Below are 21,859 nucleotides of genomic sequence, written 5' to 3' on the forward strand. Positions count from 1 at the left end.
CAGAATGTGTTCAGGGAGTCTGAGAGAGCTCAAGCTGGAGTGAAGCTCTACTACGCTTTGAAAGGGTACGGTATTTGCTTGCCCCTCTCCTTTACAAGAACACAGATTTTTGACTGGCTCCTAAATCTCCTCAAAATAAGGTGTAAGAGGGAATAAAAGTATATAGTCTTTGTGCAGGCCCCCTCTGCACATAGGTGAATTTCAGATAGTGCTTACAATGTAGATATTTGATCATTCTCGTTGCTATAATTAACTCCTGAGGAGTTATGGATTGGATCTCTCAATCTTGGTCACACAGATCTTTCTGAGTATCACACACCAAAGTTTACTGATATTGTAAAGAGCTTCAACTCTCCAGGGGAGAATCACTCAGTGTCCTTTACCTGCAACAGTAATGCTCTTTTAACTTGTCGGCTATGTAAAATTGTGAGATTTTCTTATTATTCTGTTTAGACTGTAACTTTTTTTTTTTTTTAGTTTAAAAGGAATGAAGAGTTGGAGATTGACACATGCACACTTTTAAGATGCAAAGCACGCTACCATCCTTAAGAGAGTCTTTATTGCCTAAAAATAGATTTCAGAGACAAAAGAGCCAAGGAGAACAGACCTATGCAGAAAGTTACATTCAGAGAATGGAGTAACAATTACAGGTAGAACAGAATAAAAAGGCAAAATTATTCACTTGAAATAATATGCACTCTTTAGGGAAAAAACAGTGTAAATGGTGCATAACATGTTATTGACCCTGCTCCTAAATTATTATTTTTGTATTACCTAGATAATCAAAAACATCTGTGTACAGCTGTAATATGAACACATACTATGAGGATGAAATAAAACAAATTGGAGTTTAAGATGTGTTTTCGCTGTATCTTCATGATAATTTATGCACTTTCATTCATAGGGAGGAATATAGTCAAGAACATATCACTCGTAATTGCATGTTTCAGGGTGATAGTGCTGATACTTTAATTAGAACGGCTGAAGATTAGCATGTTTTAGAGAAAGCAAGAATGATTATTAAATCTAAGGTTAATTGCAAGAGAGTTCTGTTTGTGTCCTCTTGGCTGTTTACTCTTGGTGATAACCAAAATGTCAGAATCCTTGACTTTGATTGCAACAGACTGGGCAGACCTGGTGTTGATTGCTACTGCCAACATGAAAGTGGTGCCGCGGTACTGCAGCTCCAATTCTTAATCAATGAGGTAAGGCTATATGTTCAATGTGCAGAATTTTTCTTTAAATATGGTTGAATGGTACAGTCTATATATTTTTGCAATGTAACTTCCAGATAGGGCAAACAAAAGGGCCAGCAAGAAACTATGGACCTGATTCTGCTGCTCACACTTGCACTCAAATATAATTTTCTGTGTACGTAGTCCTGTTTAAATGAATGGGACTACATGTAGTATAAGATGTTACTCAAGATAAGTATGGGTGATAGAATCAGGGCCTTTATATGGTGATGTGAAATACTGAACACACAGCGAGCTGCATATGTGTAACCTAAATTCTTGGATCATCTTCCTCACTGCATAGACATCTATGAGATAGAAATTAATGAACTAACAAAAATTGCACTAATACAAAAAGTTTCTGCTTAGCTGAAACGTCATAGTCTCAGGAAACTCAGAATAATAAAAACTGATCCCTATAAATACTACGCAAAGTGATTTGGGATCCACCCCCTGAATGAAACTTACTCTGGAAATGGAAATAATGATTAATTATGGGGTATCGGGCCTCCCTCCACCAATTCAAGTCAGGCAGCTTCCTCTTTCTCCATACTGCCTGTGTGCTGGAAGGAGGGGGAAACACTGACTACAGGAGAGAGTTTCTCTGCTCAAAGTTCTGGTGCCACAGCGGCCCCCGCAGCTGGGAGGAGCAATAGCAGAGATAAGCCTCAGTCCCTGCAGCTACAGGATGGAGCTTACTCGGTCACTCTGAAGATGGTACATACATAGTCCAGTCAGCATGGAGGAGCTGTGCGGGTTGGAGCTTGCTCAGTGCAGACAGAATCCTCAAAGAATGCAGCTTTCAAACTCTAATAAGACCATGAGCATGTGCAGCCTCTGTATGTGTGTTTGTTTTTTTGAAAGGCTCCTAAACTGTCCACATTTGGGCAGACTTTCATGAGGAAGGCAAAAGGCACATCCTTGACATACAGACCACCCCCTGACAAACTTCAGGCTCCTTCTCCAAAGCAAGGAGGCATTGGAGTTTCTCAACAAAAAAAATTTACAACCATTTTTACGTGTGCAAAACAACATTTTTTCCTAATCTTGTTCTGAGAAACGACTGAATATTTTAGCTGAAACTTCCCAGAAAACGTCAGCTTGAGGCAAACACGTGGCATGGAATGTTTCAGCCTGAACAGGTAATGTTTGGCAAAAGTTATAAGCAACTGAAAATAGGACCTTATAATAGAAAGTCTCAGGCAACCTTAACTATAGGTGTAACTGCCTAGAGCATACTCTTAGGCAAAATAATTTAACATAGGTATTTAAAACTTAAATACATTTTACATGGCGTTTAAAGAAACCAGGTACATATTCAAATTGAATGAAACATTTCTATTACGTCTTTCGTACTTATGCTAAAGTTGAGACAGTTACTTTTGGAGTATATGTGTGAACATCAAAAAATACGTGTGCCTTCATTTTGTCATGTGAATCACTCTTGCTTCCCCTGCTTTCTTTCCAATCTTAGCTTTTTGGTTCTGTGCTCCCTTAGACCTTGTATTCCCCTGCTGACTATTCATTCAGTGTCTTTACTAGCTCCTTTGCTTCCTTTCTCCTGTCTGTGGGGTTTTCTGTAGAGTTTTTTCTTTGTCCACTCCTTTCCTATTTCTATTCTGTGTATATGTTCAACTACCGTATCAAATCTGATAGTTCTGGGTTTACCTCTCACTCTGTATCCACTCACATCTAAGAATAGATGCCAGAGGGACAACAATAGATGTTCAATCACCATCTCAAACTCTAGTCTTATCACCTTTCCTCCTCCTCCTCCTCCTCTGCTTCCCTTCTCTATCTTGATTGAGAACTCCACTTTCCTTCCTATTTCCCAGGCCCATAATCTTTGATTGACTATGGGAGAAGGGATGGGGAGAGCACAATCTTTAAGTCACATCACTTCTTCCTCTTTATTGTAACCAAAATCTCCCCCTCCCCCCCCACAATTGTCCACTAGTGGCAGATTAGCCACTGGGCCTACAGGGCCTGTGTCTAGGGCCCCAGCCAACTGGGGGGGCCTGGAGCTCCGGGTGGGTGGGGAAAGCCCCTGCTCCCAGACAGTAGTGCTGGGTGGGCAGGGTGGTGCAGCTTGGCAAGCTCCCCGTCGCCAGACCCTGTTCCCCGGCGCCATCTGCGTTTCTGTTCTGACTTCCCCTGCTCAGTCTCCCTTCTTTCATCCCTATCCTCTTACTTTCATGTCCTTTTTTCATTCTTGATTTTGCATTTTCTGTTATCTTGACCTGACTATTATACTGTGCCTGGGGCAGTCTCCCTTTCCTTGTGTGCTAAGCACTCTGTCCTTGCTTCAACTGCCTCCTTCAAACCCATCTTTTCAAGCTAATACCTCTTCCCTTCTTATTCCAATTCTTCCACACTCTTTCTGGTTTATCAATCAGAAACACATTTAAAATCAAATGTTTAATACTAGAATGAGCTATTTCATTTTCCAGATCAGCTCAAATTGGAACATTTTGAGTTAGTATAGGATCAGTCAAAGCAAAGTAATGGTTGTTGCAGAGTATTTTTTTCAGAAGGAAAGTAAGGGTTTCACAGATGTTGTACTGCTGTCTACTGACAGATCATTGTCTTATTCTGAAATAATCTTCCCTTTCAATATGCAAATGAATAACATCCCACCATATTCTGGCTCTGATTGTTGTAGGGTGCCTTGGTCAGTGCGAGTGCTGATGACACACTGCATTTGTGGAACCTAAGACAGAAACGGCCTGCTATTCTTCATTCTCTGAAATTTAACAGAGAACGGTAAGCCAGTTTGACAATAAACAAAGATGTTATTTTAAAAACTGACTAATTAGATTTTGTTGACATATCATTGGTGGGAGGATTTATTGTTGCATATGTTGGGAGGGTTTCTTGTTTGTTTTGGGTTTTTTTGCTGACTTAATGAATGATGTAGCTGATTGCTTTGAAAGTTTTTCTTCCTTTGTAACTTTTAAAATCTGGCTTACACAGAACATGATTCAGCAGAGTGCAGTTTGTGGAGCAGTAGCCCCCTCAAGTCTGTAGAATCCATTTCTTCTTCCCAGTAAAGTTGGGCTTCTGTGACCTTCTAGCTGTACAAACTGGCACAATTAATAGATTCTTTTTAAGATCAGAAAAGACCACTATGATCTTCTGTTCTGACCTACTGCACAACACAAGCCATAGTCCTCACCCAATAATTCCTGTATTGAAGGGAATATTCTTCTCTACTGTGTAACGATGTGGAATCCAAATTTTTGACAAATTGGCCCTTATTATTTTCCAGTAAATACTGCTATGTTAACATAATAATGTCGATGTGTACTATAATTAGGATGGATAAATCTCAAATATTCAGAGATTTGCTTTCATGATTAGTTTTGCTTTTTGAATGTCTAATAATTAGAAGTCTCTAGACCAAACAGATTAAATCAATGGTAAAATTTATCAAATTTAGCTACCTGTAGCTCACGAAAGCTTATGCTCAAATAAATTTGTTAGTCTCTAAGGTGCCAAAAGTCCTCCTTTTCTTTTTGCACCTACCTATACGTTAGTCACTTTTTAAAATATGCTTGTATTTTCAGAGATACTGAGCACTCAGCTCACATTGACATCAGTTAGAGCTGCAGGTAGAGAGGAAGGATTGTAGCAGAGCAGCAGCTCTGATATAGTTATGGGTCAGACCAGCTTTCTGTTTAAAGTCTGACTGTTCTAAATACTCTAAAATTGTATGGTTACTTGAGTTGCCTTGAAATTTGGTGTGCCTCATGGGGATTCAGGGTAGGGTCAGTGATCCAAGTTCAGAACCATTTAGCCAAGGGATTCTTAAGTTACACCCCAGGGTGACGGATGGTAAGAGTGGGGGGTCGGAAGCTTTTCTTAAAGTTGACTTATTCTGGCAACCTTTTTTTTGTGTGTGCACTTAGTGCAGAAATCTTGAAAAGGTCAGAGTCACATTGCTAAAATTTCTCTGTCAGGTGTGGTGATTTGGTTGTTTTGAGTGAAAGTACTTTGATTACCTTTCTCCTGTCCCTCCCCCCACAAAAGATATGTGACTGTTTCCTGGCAGGTAAGGGACATTTTAATGTGGACGAGTGGCGGGGAATAGGAATGAGAGGAGTTTGGGGCTGCATTGAGGGGAGGGGGGATTATGGGGAGTGGGATAAATGAGGATGGGTGGTGGGGGGTGGTGAGAGGAATTGGGTAGCTCAGGTAAAGGAGAGGGACACTGGGAAGGAGACATAGGGGTGAGTGGCAGGGTGACTAGGGGAGAATGGGGGCAAGGTTGTTTCAACCCCATGTTCTCCCCTTCTGTGTGTGTGCGCCAGGATCTGGGGGCCCTTTGCCTCTCTAGGGCAGTCTGAGCCTCTCTCCCTGCCCTACCTTCAGGTGAGCTATAATCTGGGGTTCCTTGCCCCCGAATGGTGGCTGAGCCCCATTCACTGGTATCCTGTGAGTAAGTGTGAAGTGGTTGTTAAATTTCACAAGTGTGGTATTCTGTCAGGAGAGTACCCTAAGTGTTTGAGGGTGGAGCAGATGCAGGTAGCTCCTTTTATGTACAGTGAAAAAGCAGAGTGCAAGTATGTGTGATATGGATGTTTTGGGTTATCTCTCAGAGGGCAGAGTTAAGGTTACATGGGCATGTAACTTAACTCTGTATTCCTGGTTTTCTGAAGTTTGAGTTTTTCAAAACAGTGTTCTAGAAGGGCATGAGCTCTCACTGGGCAACTATGTGAACAAAAAAGTTTATTGCCATTTAATACCCTTTTTTTGGTTAGGAGTGCGAAGGTTGTGGACCTCTGGAGACATCCAGATATTTATGTGCAGTGCTTGGGAGAAGCCAGTGGTCGTAGTACATGTAGGTACCAGTGAAATAGGGAAAGGTAGGAGAGAGGCCCTGCAGGCCAAGTTTAGGCTGCTAGGTAATAAAATAAAATCTGGGACCTCCATGGCGGCATTCTCTGAACTGTTTCCAGTTCATGCACATGGCCAGTTAGACAGGCAGAACTGCAGGGTCTTAATGAATGTATGAGATAATGGTATTGGGAGGAGGGTTTTCAGTTTATGAGAAACTGCAGAACCTTTTTGGAAAGAAGGAGCCTATACAGGAAGGATGGCTTGACTTGACTAAGGTCCGGTTTGACAAAGCCTTGGCTGGGATGATTTAGTTGGTGTTGGTCCTGCTTTGAGCAGGGGATTGGACTGGATGACCTCCTCAGGTCTCTTCCAACCCTAATATTCTATGATTCTATGATACCTAAACCAAAATGGAAGCAGATTAGTGGCATGTAAAATTAAAAAGGTCATAGAGGAGTTTTTATACTAAGGATTGGGGAAAGCCAACAGGTGCAGAGGAGCGTACAGTTCAGACAGACACCTCTTAGAGGAGGATTTATTAAAGAGGATATTAGGATAGCCTAGTAAAGAGGCGAGGATAGAAGTTGGTGAAGTACAGGTAGGAACTGAAGAGAAACAGTCAAACAAGGAAGACTAAAGATAGTCAACTAAATATTGACAAATTTTATAAGTGCTAGTGTACAAATGCTAGAAGTCTAAATACTAAGATCTGTGAACTTGAGTGCCTTCAGTGAGGATATTGATATAATAGGCATCACAGATACTTGGTAGAACAATAGTAATCAATGGGACATGGTGGGACCTGGATACAAAATCTAGAGGAATGACAGAGTAGGTTGTGCTGATGTGGGAGTGGTACTAGATGTGAAAGACAGCATAGAGTTAAATATACTAAAAATCTTAAATGAATCAAACTATACCATAGAATCTCTATGGATAGAAATTCCATGCTTGAATAAGAGTATAGCAGTAGGAATACACTAACAACCACCTGAGCAGGATAATGACGATAATTGTGAAATGCTAAGAGAGATAAGAAAGGCTACAAAAAAAATTCTCCCCAAAGCCCCCATCAGTAATAGGGGATTTCAACTATCACCATATTGACTGGCTACCTGTCAACTCAGGACTGGATGCACAGAAAAAAATTCTAGACATATTAAATGACTGCTTCTTGGAGCAACTGGTCTTGGAACCCACAAGGGAAGAAGTGCCTTGCATAATGACAGGTTTCAGAGCAGCAGCCATGTCAGTCTGTATTCGCAAAAAGAAAAGGAGTACTAGTGGCACTTTGGAGACTAACAAATTTATTTGAGCATAAGCTTTGCTCAAATAAATTTGTTGGTCTCTAAGGTGCCACTAGTACTCCTTTTCTTTTTACAAGGGAAGAAGCAATTCTTGATTTAGTCTTAAGTGGAGTGCAGGATCTGGTCCAAGAGATGAATATAGCTGAACCGCTCCATAATAGCAACCATAATGTAATTAAATTTAACGTCCTTGTGGGGGAGGAGGGAAACAAAAGCACACCACAGTAGCACTTAATGTCGAAAAAGGGAACTACACAAAAATTACCAAGCTAGTTAAACAGAAACTACAAAGAACAGTCATGAATGAAATGCCTGCAAGCTGCTTGGAAACTATTTAGAAAAACCATATTAGAGGCTCAAATTAAATGTATACCCCAAATTAAAAAAAGACCAAAAATGCCACCATGGCTAAACAGAAGAGGAAAAGAGGTGGTTAGAGACAAAAAGGCATCTTTTGAAAATTGGAAGTCAAATCATATTGAGGAAAATAGAAAAAAAGTATAATTAGGCAGGCCAAAAAAGAATTTAAAGGGTAACTAGCAAAAGACTCAAATTAACAGCCAAAATACCGTAAGTACATCAGAAGCAGGAAGCCTGCCGTACAGTTAGTGGGGCCACTGGCTGATTGAAGTGTGAAGGAGCGCTCACGGAAGACAAGGCTATTTCAGAGTAGCAAAATGAGTTCTTTGTGTGGTCTATGCTGCAGATGATGTGAAGGAGATTCCCACATCTGAACCATTCTTTTTAGGTGACACATCTTTTTAGGTGTCCCAGATTGAGGTGTCAGTAGAGGAGAATTTGGAGCAAATTGATAAATTTAAGCAGTACGAAGTCACCAGGACCAGATATTCAACCAAGAGTTCTGAAAGAACTCAGTTATGAAATTGCAGAACTATTAACATTGATATGTGACCTATTGCTTACATTAGCTATCCACCAGTCATCTGGTACAGAGGCTGATTTAACACCAATTTTTTTTAAAAAAAAAGGCTCCAGAGGCAATCCTGGCAAATCCAGGTTGGTAAACCTAACTTCAGTACCAGCCAAATTGAAACTGTACGAAAGCAAAGAATCATACACTTAGATGAACACAATTTGTTGTGGAAAAATTAACACTGCTTTTATAAGGAGAAATCATGCCTCACCAATCTTTTGGACTTCTTTGAAGGGGTCAACAAACATGTGGACAAGGTGATTCAGTGGATAGAGTGCACTTGGACTTTCAGAAAGCCTTTGTGAAGATCCGTCACCAAAGGATCTTTACCAAAGTAAGGAGTCATGGGAAAAGGAGGAAGGTCCTCTCATGGATCAGTAACTTGTTAAGACAGGAAACAAAGGGTAGTAATAAATGGCCAGTTTTCACTGTGGAGAGAAGTAAATAGCAGGGTCCCATCCAAGGATCTGTACTGGGACCACTGCTGTTCAACGTATTCATAAAGAATGTGGAAAAAGGTAAACAGCGAGGTGGCAATGTTTGCAGACAATACAAAAGATAGTTAAGTCCAAAGCAGATTGCGAAGAATTACAAAGGGAACTCACAAAACTGGGTGACTGGGCAACAAAATGGCAGATATAATTCAATGTTAAATGTGAAGTAAGGCACATTGTAAAAAAATAATCCCAACATACAAAATGATTGGGTCTAAATGAGCTGTTACCACTCAAGAAAGAGATCTTGGAGTCTCTATGAATAGTTCTCGGAAAACATCTGCTCAATCTGCAGTGGCAGTCAAACAAGCTAACATGTTGGGAACCATTTGGAAAAAAATAGCTAAAAAGACAGAAAATATTATAATGCCACTATTTAAATCCATGGTATCTCCATACCCCGAATACTGCATGCAGTTCTGGTTACCCATACAAAAAAAGATATATTAGAATTGGAAAAAGTATAGAGAAAGATAATTTATTATTAGGGATATGGAAAAACTCCCATATGAGGAGAGATTAAAAAGTCTGACTCTTCATCTTGGAAAAGAGGTGACTGAGGTGAATTATGATAGAGGTCTATAAAATTATGACTGATCTGGAGAAAGTGAATAAGGAAATGTAATTTACCTCTTCACATAACAGAAGAACTAGGGGTCACCCAATTAAATTAATAGGCAGATTTGAAACAAACATAAGGAAGGTCTTCACAAACGCACAGTCAACCTGTAGAATTCATTGTTGGGGATGTTGCGAAGGTCAAAAGTATAGCTGGGCTTGAAATAGAATTAGATAAATTCATGGAGGATAGGTCCATCAATGGCCATTTGCCAAGATGGTCAAGGATGCAGTCCCATGCTAAGGGTCTCTTTAGACCTCTGACAGCCAGAAGCTGGGACTGGATGACAGGGCGGGATCACTTAATAAATTGTCCTGTTCTGTTCTTTCCCTCTGAAGCATCTGGCACCAGCCACTGTCAGAAGAGAGGGTGTGGGCTAGAGGGACCAGTGGTCCGATCTAATATGGCCATTTTTATGAACTGGACTGGGACCCAGCAGGGGTGTAGTGAAACAGCTTTCTGGCACTGTTGCTGCACGGGGGGACAACACAGCGTGTGCAGGTGTAAGGTCGCACTGCATGGAGGATTCCAATTTGTAGCATTTTGTGACCTTGCACATGCCTGAGAGGTCATGCTGTCAGGTGCATTCCACTAGTGTACAGCCCATTCAGGACTGAAGAACTGGGTTTAAATACCAACTCTACCACATACTTCACATGTGACCTTCAGTAAGTCAATTAATCTTTCTGTGCTTTAGTTCCCCAAAATAGAGAGAGAAGGGTGCTTCTGTTCACTGTGAGGTCTTTGGAGCAGGGACTGTCTTGCAACATGTTTGTATAGTGCCTAGTACAATCTTGGTTGGGGACTTTGGGTGCTACGGTAACACAAATTATAATAGTATATATACTCATTTCTGAAGATCAGACAACTTTTATTTAAGTGTCTAGATGGATTTATGTGCATAACTTCAGACATCCAAACTTGAAATTTTTGGGCAGTATTTCTCAATATAAGAAACATGTCCCAAATAAACCATATAATATAGCGGCAAACAAAGAGGATTACCTTAACTCTACTCTAGGAGTAGAGTTGAAAAATCTAATTGAAAATACTCTTGTCTGTGAGCCTTATTATTATTTGATATTTACTTTGCAGTTGCTCCTAGAGGCAATCTGGTTTTGGAGCTCTGTTGTGCTAAGTGCTGTACGAACATACAGAAAATGCTGGTCCCTGCCCCAAAGAGCCTGGAAACTAAAAATAAGTCTGACACCTATGTCTAGTGGGTTGGGATGGGAGGGTGGAAAACAGGATAACAAAAATAGGATGCTCACAATTCTTAGTAAACCATGGGCAGTGCTTCTCATCTTTCAAATGTTTTGCAAACACTATCAGATACTATCATGAGATAGGCATAATTAACTTTATTTTATAGATAAAGAATCTAAGGAACTGAAGTAACAAGAGTTATTCCAGTACTTCCTTGTCTGGCTTTTTACAGTGCTATGAGGACAGTCTTCTCTGTAGCATTCTAGTACTTCTGGTTTAGGTTTTAACTGAAGTGATGGTGGTGGTCAGGAAACTGAGGTGACTCCACTTTCATGACCTCAGATGTTCAGTTCAGGTGTGGATGATGGTTGGAGTAGCTGCTTTTTTAAAATCTGTATCAGTTCACTCATTCTCTTTCAAGTGCTTGTCTCTATATATTCCACTTCTGGTGGAGCTGCACTTCATGTGCTCATGATAAAAATCTTTTGACCAGCAGTGTGCGTTGGCCCATGCCTGTGTCCTGCATGCCCTTGTTCCTCTCCTCCCGACCTCAAACCTTAGGTCATAAAGGATGGAGCAAGGCCAACTGACCCTCAATTCCTTCTTCCTGCCTGTGACTGCAAGATGGACCAAGAGACCAGGGTTCCTGTCTCTTGCATTTCTACACTAGTTATAGTATATAGTTCTTTACCATAGTTTGGATTAGTTAATTAGTCAGTGTAAGTTTACTTTCTAAGTTTTAGCTTGGTGACATTTTTTTTTTTCTTCACCTGTGTGACCCTGGAACTTGTTGGTGCCAATTGGCAGGGGGCAAAGGGGTGGATAGGGTTGTACAAGGATCCCCTGGGAGAAATATATGCATAAATTCACCAAAGAGTCGCATGTGAGATCTCTACCAAGAGCCAGAAACCCAGTGATTTATCATAATCATTGCAAAATGTATGGATAATATTTGAGGATATATCTGTACTGAAATAGATTCTTAAGGTCTTGGAGCTAAGGCAGGTCACCAGGAGATCACCTATCTCCTGCTTCAAAGAACCTTTCTGCGGTTACAGACAGACGTTATCTCGCTGTCTGGCCATTTGTGTAGTGTATGCCTCACAATGTATGCCTATTTGCTACTTAGCCAGGGGCTAATCTACAAGACAGGAAATCTCCAGGATGAAACAAACAGCAGCAGTGGGTGCTCTGTTTATGAATAAAGACACAGGATTGTTCTGGTATACATTTGGGTGCAAGGAAGCACACACAATCCTTCATCTAGGAGGCCACTGACAGCTTGCTTGTCTCATGAAAGGAGTGTTAGAGTCAACCTGACTGTAAAGCTCAGCAAGAATTTTGTGTGAGCAATACTCTACAAGACACAAATATATTGATAGTTAAGCCTAGGCTCTGGAATGTGTATTATTTTATATGTAATCATTTGTTTCCAATACTTGTACTTGCTACTACTTAAATCTCTGCTTTGTTAAATAAACATATACTTGTTTTCACTGTAAACATATCGAAGGTTTGTGAGTTAAGTGGAGTGGTAGAATTGGTAAATGAGGGTGCACTGTTTCTTTGGAAACAGTGAATCTGAGTACTGGGACTGTCCAGTGAACCAAAACATTTGGGCATTCTAGCAACACATCTAAGGGGATGTCTACACTTCAAATTGGGGGGCGTAGTACCCTGTTCTTGCTCTGATTGAACTAATGCACTAAAAATAGAGTGTAGCTGTGGCTGCGTGAGCAGGGGAGGGGCTGACCATGCCAACGATGTACCCATCTGAGACACTAGGAACATACACAGGTTGCCAGCTCCTCCCACTTCTCACATTGCCACAGCTCCACTCTATTTTTAGCGTGCTAGCTTGATCATAGCTAGTGCAGGTCTATCTCTTCGAGCTGGAAATTACAGTCCCAGCTCAAAGTGTAGATGTAGCCTAAGAATTCAGAGCATTTTATTCTACCTATACCTAGTGTGGCAGAGCTCTGACCTTGTCCCTGTGGGTCCCGCACTTCCAGGCAGTTTATGCTAGCTTCAGAGGCTCACTGCAACCTTCCATGTAGCCCTTCTCTCTCTAGGGCCAGGGATACAGTGTACTGAGCCCTTTTCATCATAAGCCAGTAATAGAGGTTGGTGAGAGAGTTCCCACAGTCTCTGTTGCTCCTACAGCCTCATGCCAAAACAGTTTAGCCTCCTGTCTTGACAGGGGTCTGTTTTCCCCTCCCAGGAGGTGTTTCTGTAGTGGTGGGTTGGGGGGAACCAGGGCCCGCCCTTTACTCTGGGTTCCGGCCCATGGACCCTAATGGTAGCAGCTGTTGTCAGCCAACCTTTTACTGCCAGAGTTGCTACATTTTCCCTGGGCCACTTCCCCACAGCTCTCCTGCATCTCCCTTCTTCACCCTTACCTTAGGGCTCCCTTACCAATGACTTGAGGGGTGTCTTCATTAACCAGCTCTTCAGCCACACTTCCACTCCTCTCTGCCTGACTGGAGTGAGCCCTTTTATATTATCAGAGGGGCCTTAATTAGAGTCAGGTGGTCACATTAGCTTAATGGCCTCATCTGACTCTTTGCAGGTTAATTGGAGTCGGGTGTTCTCATTAGCCTGGAGCAGCCCCTGCTCTGGTCAGTCAGGGAACAGAAAACTTTTAATCCATTGGCCAGTATATCTGCCTTCTGCTACTCTGCTGTAGACCTCCTGCCACCTCTAGAGGGTGAGGAGCCCCGGTGGGCCAGCCTCTATTCCACCTTAGTTCCGAGGCCTGCCGGGGATATCAGTTGGCGGCTCCTTCACGGGGCTGTGAGCACGGGCGTGTACTTGGCGCGGTTCACCCCAATCCCGGACACGTGCGCCTTTTGTGTGCTAGGGTTTCCCTCATGCCGCGTCTACCTGGAGTGCGCCAGGTTGCAGCCCCTATTCCAGCTCCTCACAAATATTTTGTTAAGGTTTTGGTTGCACTTTTCTCCTCACCTCCTTATCTACGCACTCCCTGTCCGTGGCCCCGCTAAGTCTGGGACCTCCTGGTCAACCTCTTCCTGGCCCTGGCTAAAGTGGCCATCTATAAAACCAGGGTGAGGACGTTGGCTGATGGAGTCTCCTGCGACTGTGGGGCCTATTTCCGATCCTCTGTCCATTCTCGCCTCCGGGCAGAGTTCCTCTGGGCGGCGTCCCTTGACGCCTTTGAGGAGCAGTGGGTGCTATCCGGGGTTCTCTGTTCGGTGTCCCCTTCCCTTTGTTTGACCCTTTGACCGCACTCCTGTCCCTGTTGTTCATTAGTTGTCCCCCGTAATTAATAGGTTTTCCAGGTCCTGTGGGCCCCCCCTCTCTTAGGCGGGGGGGGGGGATCCTTTAGCAGTGGGCGGGCTTCGCCCACCCACTTCCTGGATCCCAATGAGGCTACTCTGCTGCCTAACTGGCCTGGGTCTATCACACTAGATAACTGGCTGATTTGGGGAAGGTCTCCTCATATTCTACAGTTGTTAGTTATTTCAGGGCTGAAAATCAACAAATAAAATCTTCTATTCTTACTCCCACTCGTAAAATAGAATTTATAGGAATGCTGATAGGCTCTTAATGTGGTGGAGACGATCTTCCATGAAGCAGATTTGATAATGTTACACCTATTAAATCAACTACAGACAAACCCCTGCACAATGGTAAGGACATGCCTATAGCTGCTAGACCATGTGGTTTTGTATGCATTTGTGACTCAGTTTGTCAGGCTTTCATTTGTTTTCAATGGTGGTTGAATTCTACTTACCAACCAAACATTAAATAGACATGGTGTTCCTATTGTTCTTAAATTGGTCAGAGAACCCAGATCAAGCTTGCCAGGGCATTCCCCTTTCTCTGCCACTTCTAGTGAAGTCCCTAATGATCCACTTTGGGATGTGGGATTCATCTGCACACACTGTCAAGTGTGTCATCAAGTGTCAGGTTCAGCCCTTCATCTACCAAGGCTACAAAATTTTAACAGATCATATATTCAGACTTTTTTTTCTTTCCAAGATTACAAATGGTCAGTAATCAACCAGTGTTCAACCAACTGAGTTTTCTAGACATGGACTTTTTTTTTTTTTTGCTACCCAAATGCACGTTATATGCAAAATATTCTATTCCACCGAGGGTCATAGTCCAGAATCTCAAATGGACACATTTCTCTTACAATGGTCTCAGAGGCTGAAGTATGCATGCCTGATTCTGTTCATACCAAGAACATTGAAAAAAATCAAGCAGGAATCAATGCTGATAATCCTCTTAGCTCCAACTTGGCCTGGGTATTACTGGTTCTCAGAGCTAATGAAGCTGTTTGTATATCCCCAAATAATACTACCACTCTTTTAGGACGTAATCTCATAGGACAAGAGGAAAGACTGCATCCATACCCTGCATCTCACTGCTTAGGTGCTCTCTGGTTGGCTGACTTAGAAAAGACTTGTTCCAGAGATGTGCAGAATATTTTAATACAAAGTAGATCTTGTTGAATCCTTTCTACTTACATAGTAAGTGGAATTAGTTCTCAGTTTGTCTCAATACTAGAGCTGGTCTACACTACTGCTTAAGTCGATGTAACTTACATCGCCCAGGGATGTGAAAAGACACACCCTGAATGACGTAAGTTACATTGACCTGAGCGTTGTCCACACTGATGCTCTGTCAGCAGGAGATGCTTTCCCACAGACATAGCTTCTGCTTCTTGCAGAGGTGGAGTAATTATGCCAACGGGAGTGTGATCTCCCATAGGCATAGCATGTCTTCACCAGACACGCTACAATAGCACAGCTGCCTTGGTGCAGCTGTGCTGATGTAGCACTTGAGTCTAGACTTGCTCTGGGTATCTCCAGCTCATGCTGATATTCCTCCTATCCTTGCCTATTATTGCTTAAGAGGTTGGCCCTTTCTGTTAGCACACTACAGGGTCACCTAGCTGCTATATTAGCACATCATTCACCTATTCAAGACCATAATTTATTTATTTCTCACTGAAAAAAAAATGTATTGCAAAGAGCTCAATTTACTGTACAGATGAGTAACTTCCCTTTCTCACCAGTAGCCATTTATACAGGGTCAGGCTCTGCAACCTTTACTCATGAGGAGCATTTATTCATGAAAGTTGTTCCGTTATAGACAATGGGATTATTTTCATGCCTAATTACTACTTCACAGTAGTAAGGCTTGCAGAATTTGTCCCATAACATGTTGACTTAGTAAGATATTTTATTAATGTTGAAGATTACTATATTTGTCAGCACTAGTTTGTAGTAATGGGAAAATATTAGTATAAACATCCTGTGGATTTTTTTTTGATGTAGCTGTGAATTTATAACAGGTAGTAGCAGCAGAGTGTTAAGCACAGTTCAAAAGATGATACCATTTAAAGTGTGCTTGTAGTCAAAAGAGACTCTATTAAAATAACGTTTTGGGATTCATGTTCTAAGGGATGCAGGGTTAAATGTGCCCTGTGGCACTGGCAGTTAAATCCCAGCTTGATTGTTCTAAGAGTCAAGATGGGTCTTTTCCTTGTTATGTATCAGCACCACTAATACAAGTGTATTGCTAACCAAATTACATTTCACTTTTGCTGCCCCTATGGCCTACAAATTCCCCCCCGGCTTGTGTAATTGTACTGAAGGCTAAAGAGATGCACAGCTGTCTTTTTAGCTTCTCTGCAAGGACCTATCTTCCTTATTCTAAAATTGTCCTTTTGAGATCCTCATGTGAAAAGAATAGGTAATAAACTGGTATAATGGGGTACGCAAGCCCCACACTGGCCAGGAGGGAGTTAATGAGAACCTGTGCACTTGCCCACAGGTGTCAGGTGTGGAGAGGGCTTAGGTCAGCTAGGTTATGTCTAGACTGCAATTAAATACCTGTGGCTGGTCCATGTCAGCTGACTCAGGCTTGTGGGGCTTATGTTTACAGGCTGTTTAATTGTGGTGTAGACATTTGGCTCTTCCTCTGTTAGAGAACCTGATTGCAACCAGGAATCTGAGACAGCTTTCCAGCTCGGTGAGCCTCCCTGCGGGACTGGGCCTAGGGAAATCTACCAGGTGACCATTTGTTTGAAGACACACCCTGAAGAGAAGTGGAGTGCTACTGAAGACATGCTAGACCAGCCCATCTTGAGCGCCTTGTTTACTCTTATATGGGGACTTTTTGATGCCCTAGAAGGAGTGAAACTGGAGAGTGTCTTATCCGGAGGGCTAAGGCTACACAGCAGCAGACCCCATGAGAAACAAGTTCTCTGAAGATCAGCTGCCAAGACAGGGTGCCATGCTGCTGGGGGAGGGTGCACTGCTGAGCCAACAGTGCTACCCTGGTATCTGGGCAAGCATTCCTTCTGTTGATAAAATAGGATCAATGTATGTGAGCTTGGCTGAGAGTATATCAGCTGTCATGTTTTTCTACAACCTCCTTTCCCTAATAGTATCTAGCTAGTTGCTTTGTAATTTGAGTTACTTGGAGTAAAAGACACTTTGCATAAAATTTAAATTCTGTTCTATTCTTGATATGAGCCAAGGTACAAAATATATTTTGTAGTGTGTGTGAGAGAGAAAGCTTCTTGCTAATGTCATATAAAACAGAGTTTGCTGTTTCCATCAAAGGCTGGTAGCCTAAATGCAAAATGTACTAAATATATCCGTTATTGTGCATATTTTAAGTAACTTACATAGTTGGGGATCTACTATGCCATTAAAGGAATATAGGCTTGCAACCTATATAATAGCACATCTGAGAATGGGGACAGGTGGCCTAGTCCATTGATATACCATCATTTCAAGTAGCTAAATCCAGTTCTGAACAAAGAAATGCTTCAATAAGTGTAAATGTTCATTAATTTCAAATAATAAGCTAATTTTGGTTAATTTTTTTAAAGATTTGTTTCACATGTGATATCAACAAATTCAACGTTTGCATCGTGGCAAGCAATAAAAAATGTGAATAATATCCTAATCTCCTCTAACCCACAAGCCTCCTTGATGTCTATGCCTAAAGATACTGTTGCAGGATAAAATATATATTGTTTCCAGTCATGTCTGAATACATATATATTTTTTAATTTGAGCCGAGAAATTATGAATAATGTGACGCTCCCCTACTTAGTGATTACACTTACAATTTTTGAGCAGCCTAAAAGTAAAGGATTATTTTCAGTGGCTGACAAAACAGGCAAATCAAAATGGATTTTTCACAAGGACATTGAAAGGCAACTCTGCCAAATGTTAATGTCGTATCTCCATCCGCTTCACTGACAAAGCTGTTTATAAAAACTTCTGGAATTTTTTTTAGTGAGGTAGGTGGTGGTGGTGGTGGGGGGTGTTCAATTTTTCAGCCTCAAATATAGATGAGCTACTTTTGCTGTAAACTTTTTACGTTGGAGGTGTGTGAATGATTATTTGGGCAGAGACCAGGCCTAGAAAAAGATTGGGGCTCCTGTGCACTACTGCAATATAAATAATTAATATGTATTTTGGTCTTTGGGCATTAATGAGGCTCCTGCGGCTTGTGGGGGCAGGAGAAGAAGTTGGTTGGCCCCTGAAGAACATCTTAAGGCTCACAGGGGAAGCTTGGGTTGGGTTTATCCCATGAACCTCCTAATGTCTTCTGGGGTTGGGGAGGATTTTGTTGGGACTCCAACAAGCCTAGGTAGAAGCTTATGGTGGGGCTGTGAACGTTCTAGTTCCTGGGGGTGGATTTTGTGAGGCTCTGACGAGCCTTCTAAAGTTTTATTGACTAAAAGTATAGAATTGACTATACTTGCAGTTCAATATTAAGAATGTTCAAATAACCAAGGTCAGCCAAATTTATTGTCTAAAGACAAAGCAATAATGTACAGGAAAGAAAGACTTGATACATCACCAGTCGCTCTCTGGAAGCAAAATCTCACAGCATGTTCAGTTCACTTTATACAGAACACGTGCTTCCCAAATGCCTCCTTAATCTAGCCGTCTTTCATAGTATGGCTGTTTTACAAATTACACAGCACAGTTCATTCCACTTAAACTTTAAGTTTAACTAGCCAGCTTGTGCCAGCTCTGTCTTTGGTGCCTTCCTGTACTTTCATATCTTCCATTTTGAATATTAAATTCCAAACATTAAGGGTCATGAAGACACTGCCTAATACAAAGCATTCATACACACTGCATTATTTCCTTGTATCACGTTGCACCTTTTTTTCATAATGCTCATCCATCTAGTTTTTGAGAGTTTCTCTATTTGTTTAAGTCAAGTGCTGAGCTATGCTTGTCCCAGAGCATTGTGGGATATGACTTAGCATAAGTGAGCAAGAATAAGCATCATACAATTCAGCATGATGACCCCGTATATATATTTTATATTAATACCATGCACATAATACCTTATAACGTGTGCCAGGTGGGGCAGGGGTGTAAAACCTATATGCACTGGTTAACAATTCATAAGAGATGGGGTTTGGAGAGTCTTATCGATGAGCCTTCTAAAATCCGTGGAAGGGACAGGGTGGAGATTGAGGATCCCTGCACTCAGCAGTCTAATGCTCACAAGGATGAAGGGCATAAGCCTCCTACGGCTCAAAAGAACAAGTAGACACTTAAATTTTTTGAGGTAGGGAGAACATTTTAGGTTGAGAGTGATTGAGGCTTATAAATCTCATCGTGGAGTTCATTATTAATCACGTTTATTATGGTAGTGCCTAAAAAAGAACCGAGCATGGGGCCCCATTGTGCTAGGCACTGTACGAACACATTGTAGCAGACAATCTCTGCCCTGAACAATTTACAGTCTAAATAGACAAGACTGTCACAGGGTGGGGGAAGGGTGTAATGTAGAAGCAGAGTGAACAGTGTGGTGGCAGCAAAAGACATGTTAGTTTCATTATAATTTTTTTTAGATGGGTTCAATTTAGGACAGGCTCACTTAAATGGAAAGAAAAGTGAAGGAAGAGAGGATATTGAATGGAAGGAGGGTCAGGAGGACAGGGCAGGGGAGAAGAGTTAAGAGGATTAGGTGCAGAGTGAAGCTGAGGTGAAGAGACTATGAGGGAATGGGAGAGAGAGAAGCTGAGAGTTGGAGCAAACAGCCAATCAGTGCAGGGCAGAGGAAGTCCAGTCCAGTCAGCTGTAGATAGTTCTCTGATTGTCCAGAGCAGAGATTCTCAAACTGCGGATCGTGGCCCCTCAGAGGGTCACAAGGTTATTACGTGGGAGTTTGTGAGCCATCAGCCTGCACCCTCAAACCCCACTTCTCCTCCAGCATATATAATGAGTTAAATATAAAAAATATGTTTTTAATTTAAAGGTTGGGGGGGGGTTGCACTCAGAGGCTTGCTGTGTGAAAGGGGTCACTAATGCAAAAGTTTGAGAACTACTGTTATAGAGAATGACAGTATTGCAGGGGGATATATTAGAAGACCTAAGGGAACTTTTAAAATTGCATTGTCTATGGCTGATATAGGATTACAATGCACAAACGTATGCAGCATTATCTGCTCAACTGGAAAATGCTTAACAATATCATCCAAAATAAGAGATGATGGCAGGCTGTCCTTCATCCTGGTTAGATCTGAATTTTGTTTACTGACTGAGCTTCAGAGTGACATGCAATAAGTCTAAATTAATATTTTTTGATAGGTGTATGAGGCTAGTGGACCCAAAGTTAATGCTATATTTTTTGCTGGCTTTACACGATCTTTCTTGCTTTGGCCATTGGTACATTAGTTCAAGTAACACCTTGGCTTGTACAGGAAAACTTGAGGGGCCGGGGGACACACCATGTTGTATTACTCTAATGGGATTTAAATTTGGACTTGTTAAGACCTGCTATCTGTTCTGGCTATATTTCAAAATTCAGAGCCCATAATTATGTTTTGGTACCTTGATCCCTCTTATAGGGCAATAGCTGGGACCAGTGTAGAATTCTATTATCTGAACTATTTCTTTTGGCTGAAATATCCATCAAAGGTTTCTCTGGAATCTAATATGATGTGAGAAAAACAAAGACTAAAAGAGTGTCCTAAGAAATATGAACATTCTGTTGTCCTTCAACTCTCTCAAGAGTCCCTGAAGTGATTCTTACACAGTATTCACAGTGGTCAACAAGTTTAAATTGTATCTTCCATTTGTAAATGGAAAAGCCAACCATATATTTCACCCACTGTGAAGCACGTCCTTGAGCTACATTTCCATTATTGCAGCTTTTGCTATTTTGCCAAACATTTAATAAATACTGCTTATATTTGCATGGCATCTCTTATCTTGAAGGATCTCAAAGCACCCAATCTACATTCCAGTTATAATTTTTTCCATAAATACGGGACTTTTTACAAGAAATGATTTTGTTATGTGGTTGGTAAAAACGCAAAGAACAAAAAGTTTCAATGCATTATATTGTCAGAGCAAAATCCCAGATTTCCCTTTAAATCTGGGCTTGTAGTGTTTTGTCAAGACTTAGTTTAAAGTTACTCTCATGACATTTAATCCAGGAACAATACTCAGAGAAATGTTGCCGAATCATGCCTCTTGTTATACCAATAAAATAAAAACTAGCAGGATCTTATAAGGGGAAAAGGCAAAATGCCACATTTATTGTGAATACAGAAAGAATCATAGTAAGCAGTCAGTTATAGCTATAACATTCCATTCAATTTCATATTTATTCACACATTCATTCATACATACACACACACACACAGGTTCTGCAAGGTTGTTATCATAGTTACCAGCCTTAGAGTTGCTCATGCCAAGCCCACTGGCCAGGTAGCCTGAACATGAGGAGGGAGCAGGGCCTTGTCAGATGCTCGTCTGATGCGCCTGGAAGTTGGTTTGCAGAATCAGACCCCAAAGTTCTCGCTTTCTAGAGTCCATTTTTATAGGAATTTCTTCCTATGTCAGTCTATGGGAATTGCTTCATCATGCTGTTGCTGAATCAATCAGCAGATGGCACATTCCTGACGGCTCCGTGCTGCCAGATGTTATCTTGTTCTTTGGTTCTCCCATTCTTGAGGCTGTTGGGTGGATTCCAGTCTGCCCTCCGGGGGTCCTCTGGTTATTTTCACTTGACGCCTTCTTCAGCCGATGGACACAGGATTCTTAGGCTGGCACCTCCCTGATCATTCAATTATTATCCACACCAAGTATCCATCCACATACATCCTCTATCTCTATTTTAATCACAATTGTTAACAAAGCGAGATGAATACAACAAAAGGGCGGGGAGTCTCTGGGTGCTGTTTCTGTTGTTACAGAGTATTG

General features: G+C 41.6%; 1 protein-coding gene across 8 annotated transcripts in view; it reads left to right on the top strand.

Annotated features, from left to right (window-relative positions):
- The window catches only part of STXBP5L (syntaxin binding protein 5L), a 420,013-nt gene that overhangs the window by 171,800 nt on the left and 226,354 nt on the right, over positions 1-21,859 (top strand). For all 8 annotated transcript variants that reach the window (XM_043538749.1, XM_037909775.2, XM_043538743.1 and 5 more), the window contains exons 3-4: positions 1,124-1,205; positions 3,898-3,998. In XM_043538749.1, the coding sequence (XP_043394684.1) occupies positions 1,124-1,205; positions 3,898-3,998 (183 nt within the window). The remainder of the gene's footprint in view (positions 1-1,123; positions 1,206-3,897; positions 3,999-21,859) is intronic.

This window comes from Chelonia mydas, chromosome 1 (assembly GCF_015237465.2).
Source record: "Chelonia mydas isolate rCheMyd1 chromosome 1, rCheMyd1.pri.v2, whole genome shotgun sequence".
Lineage (NCBI taxonomy): Eukaryota > Metazoa > Chordata > Testudines > Cheloniidae > Chelonia > Chelonia mydas.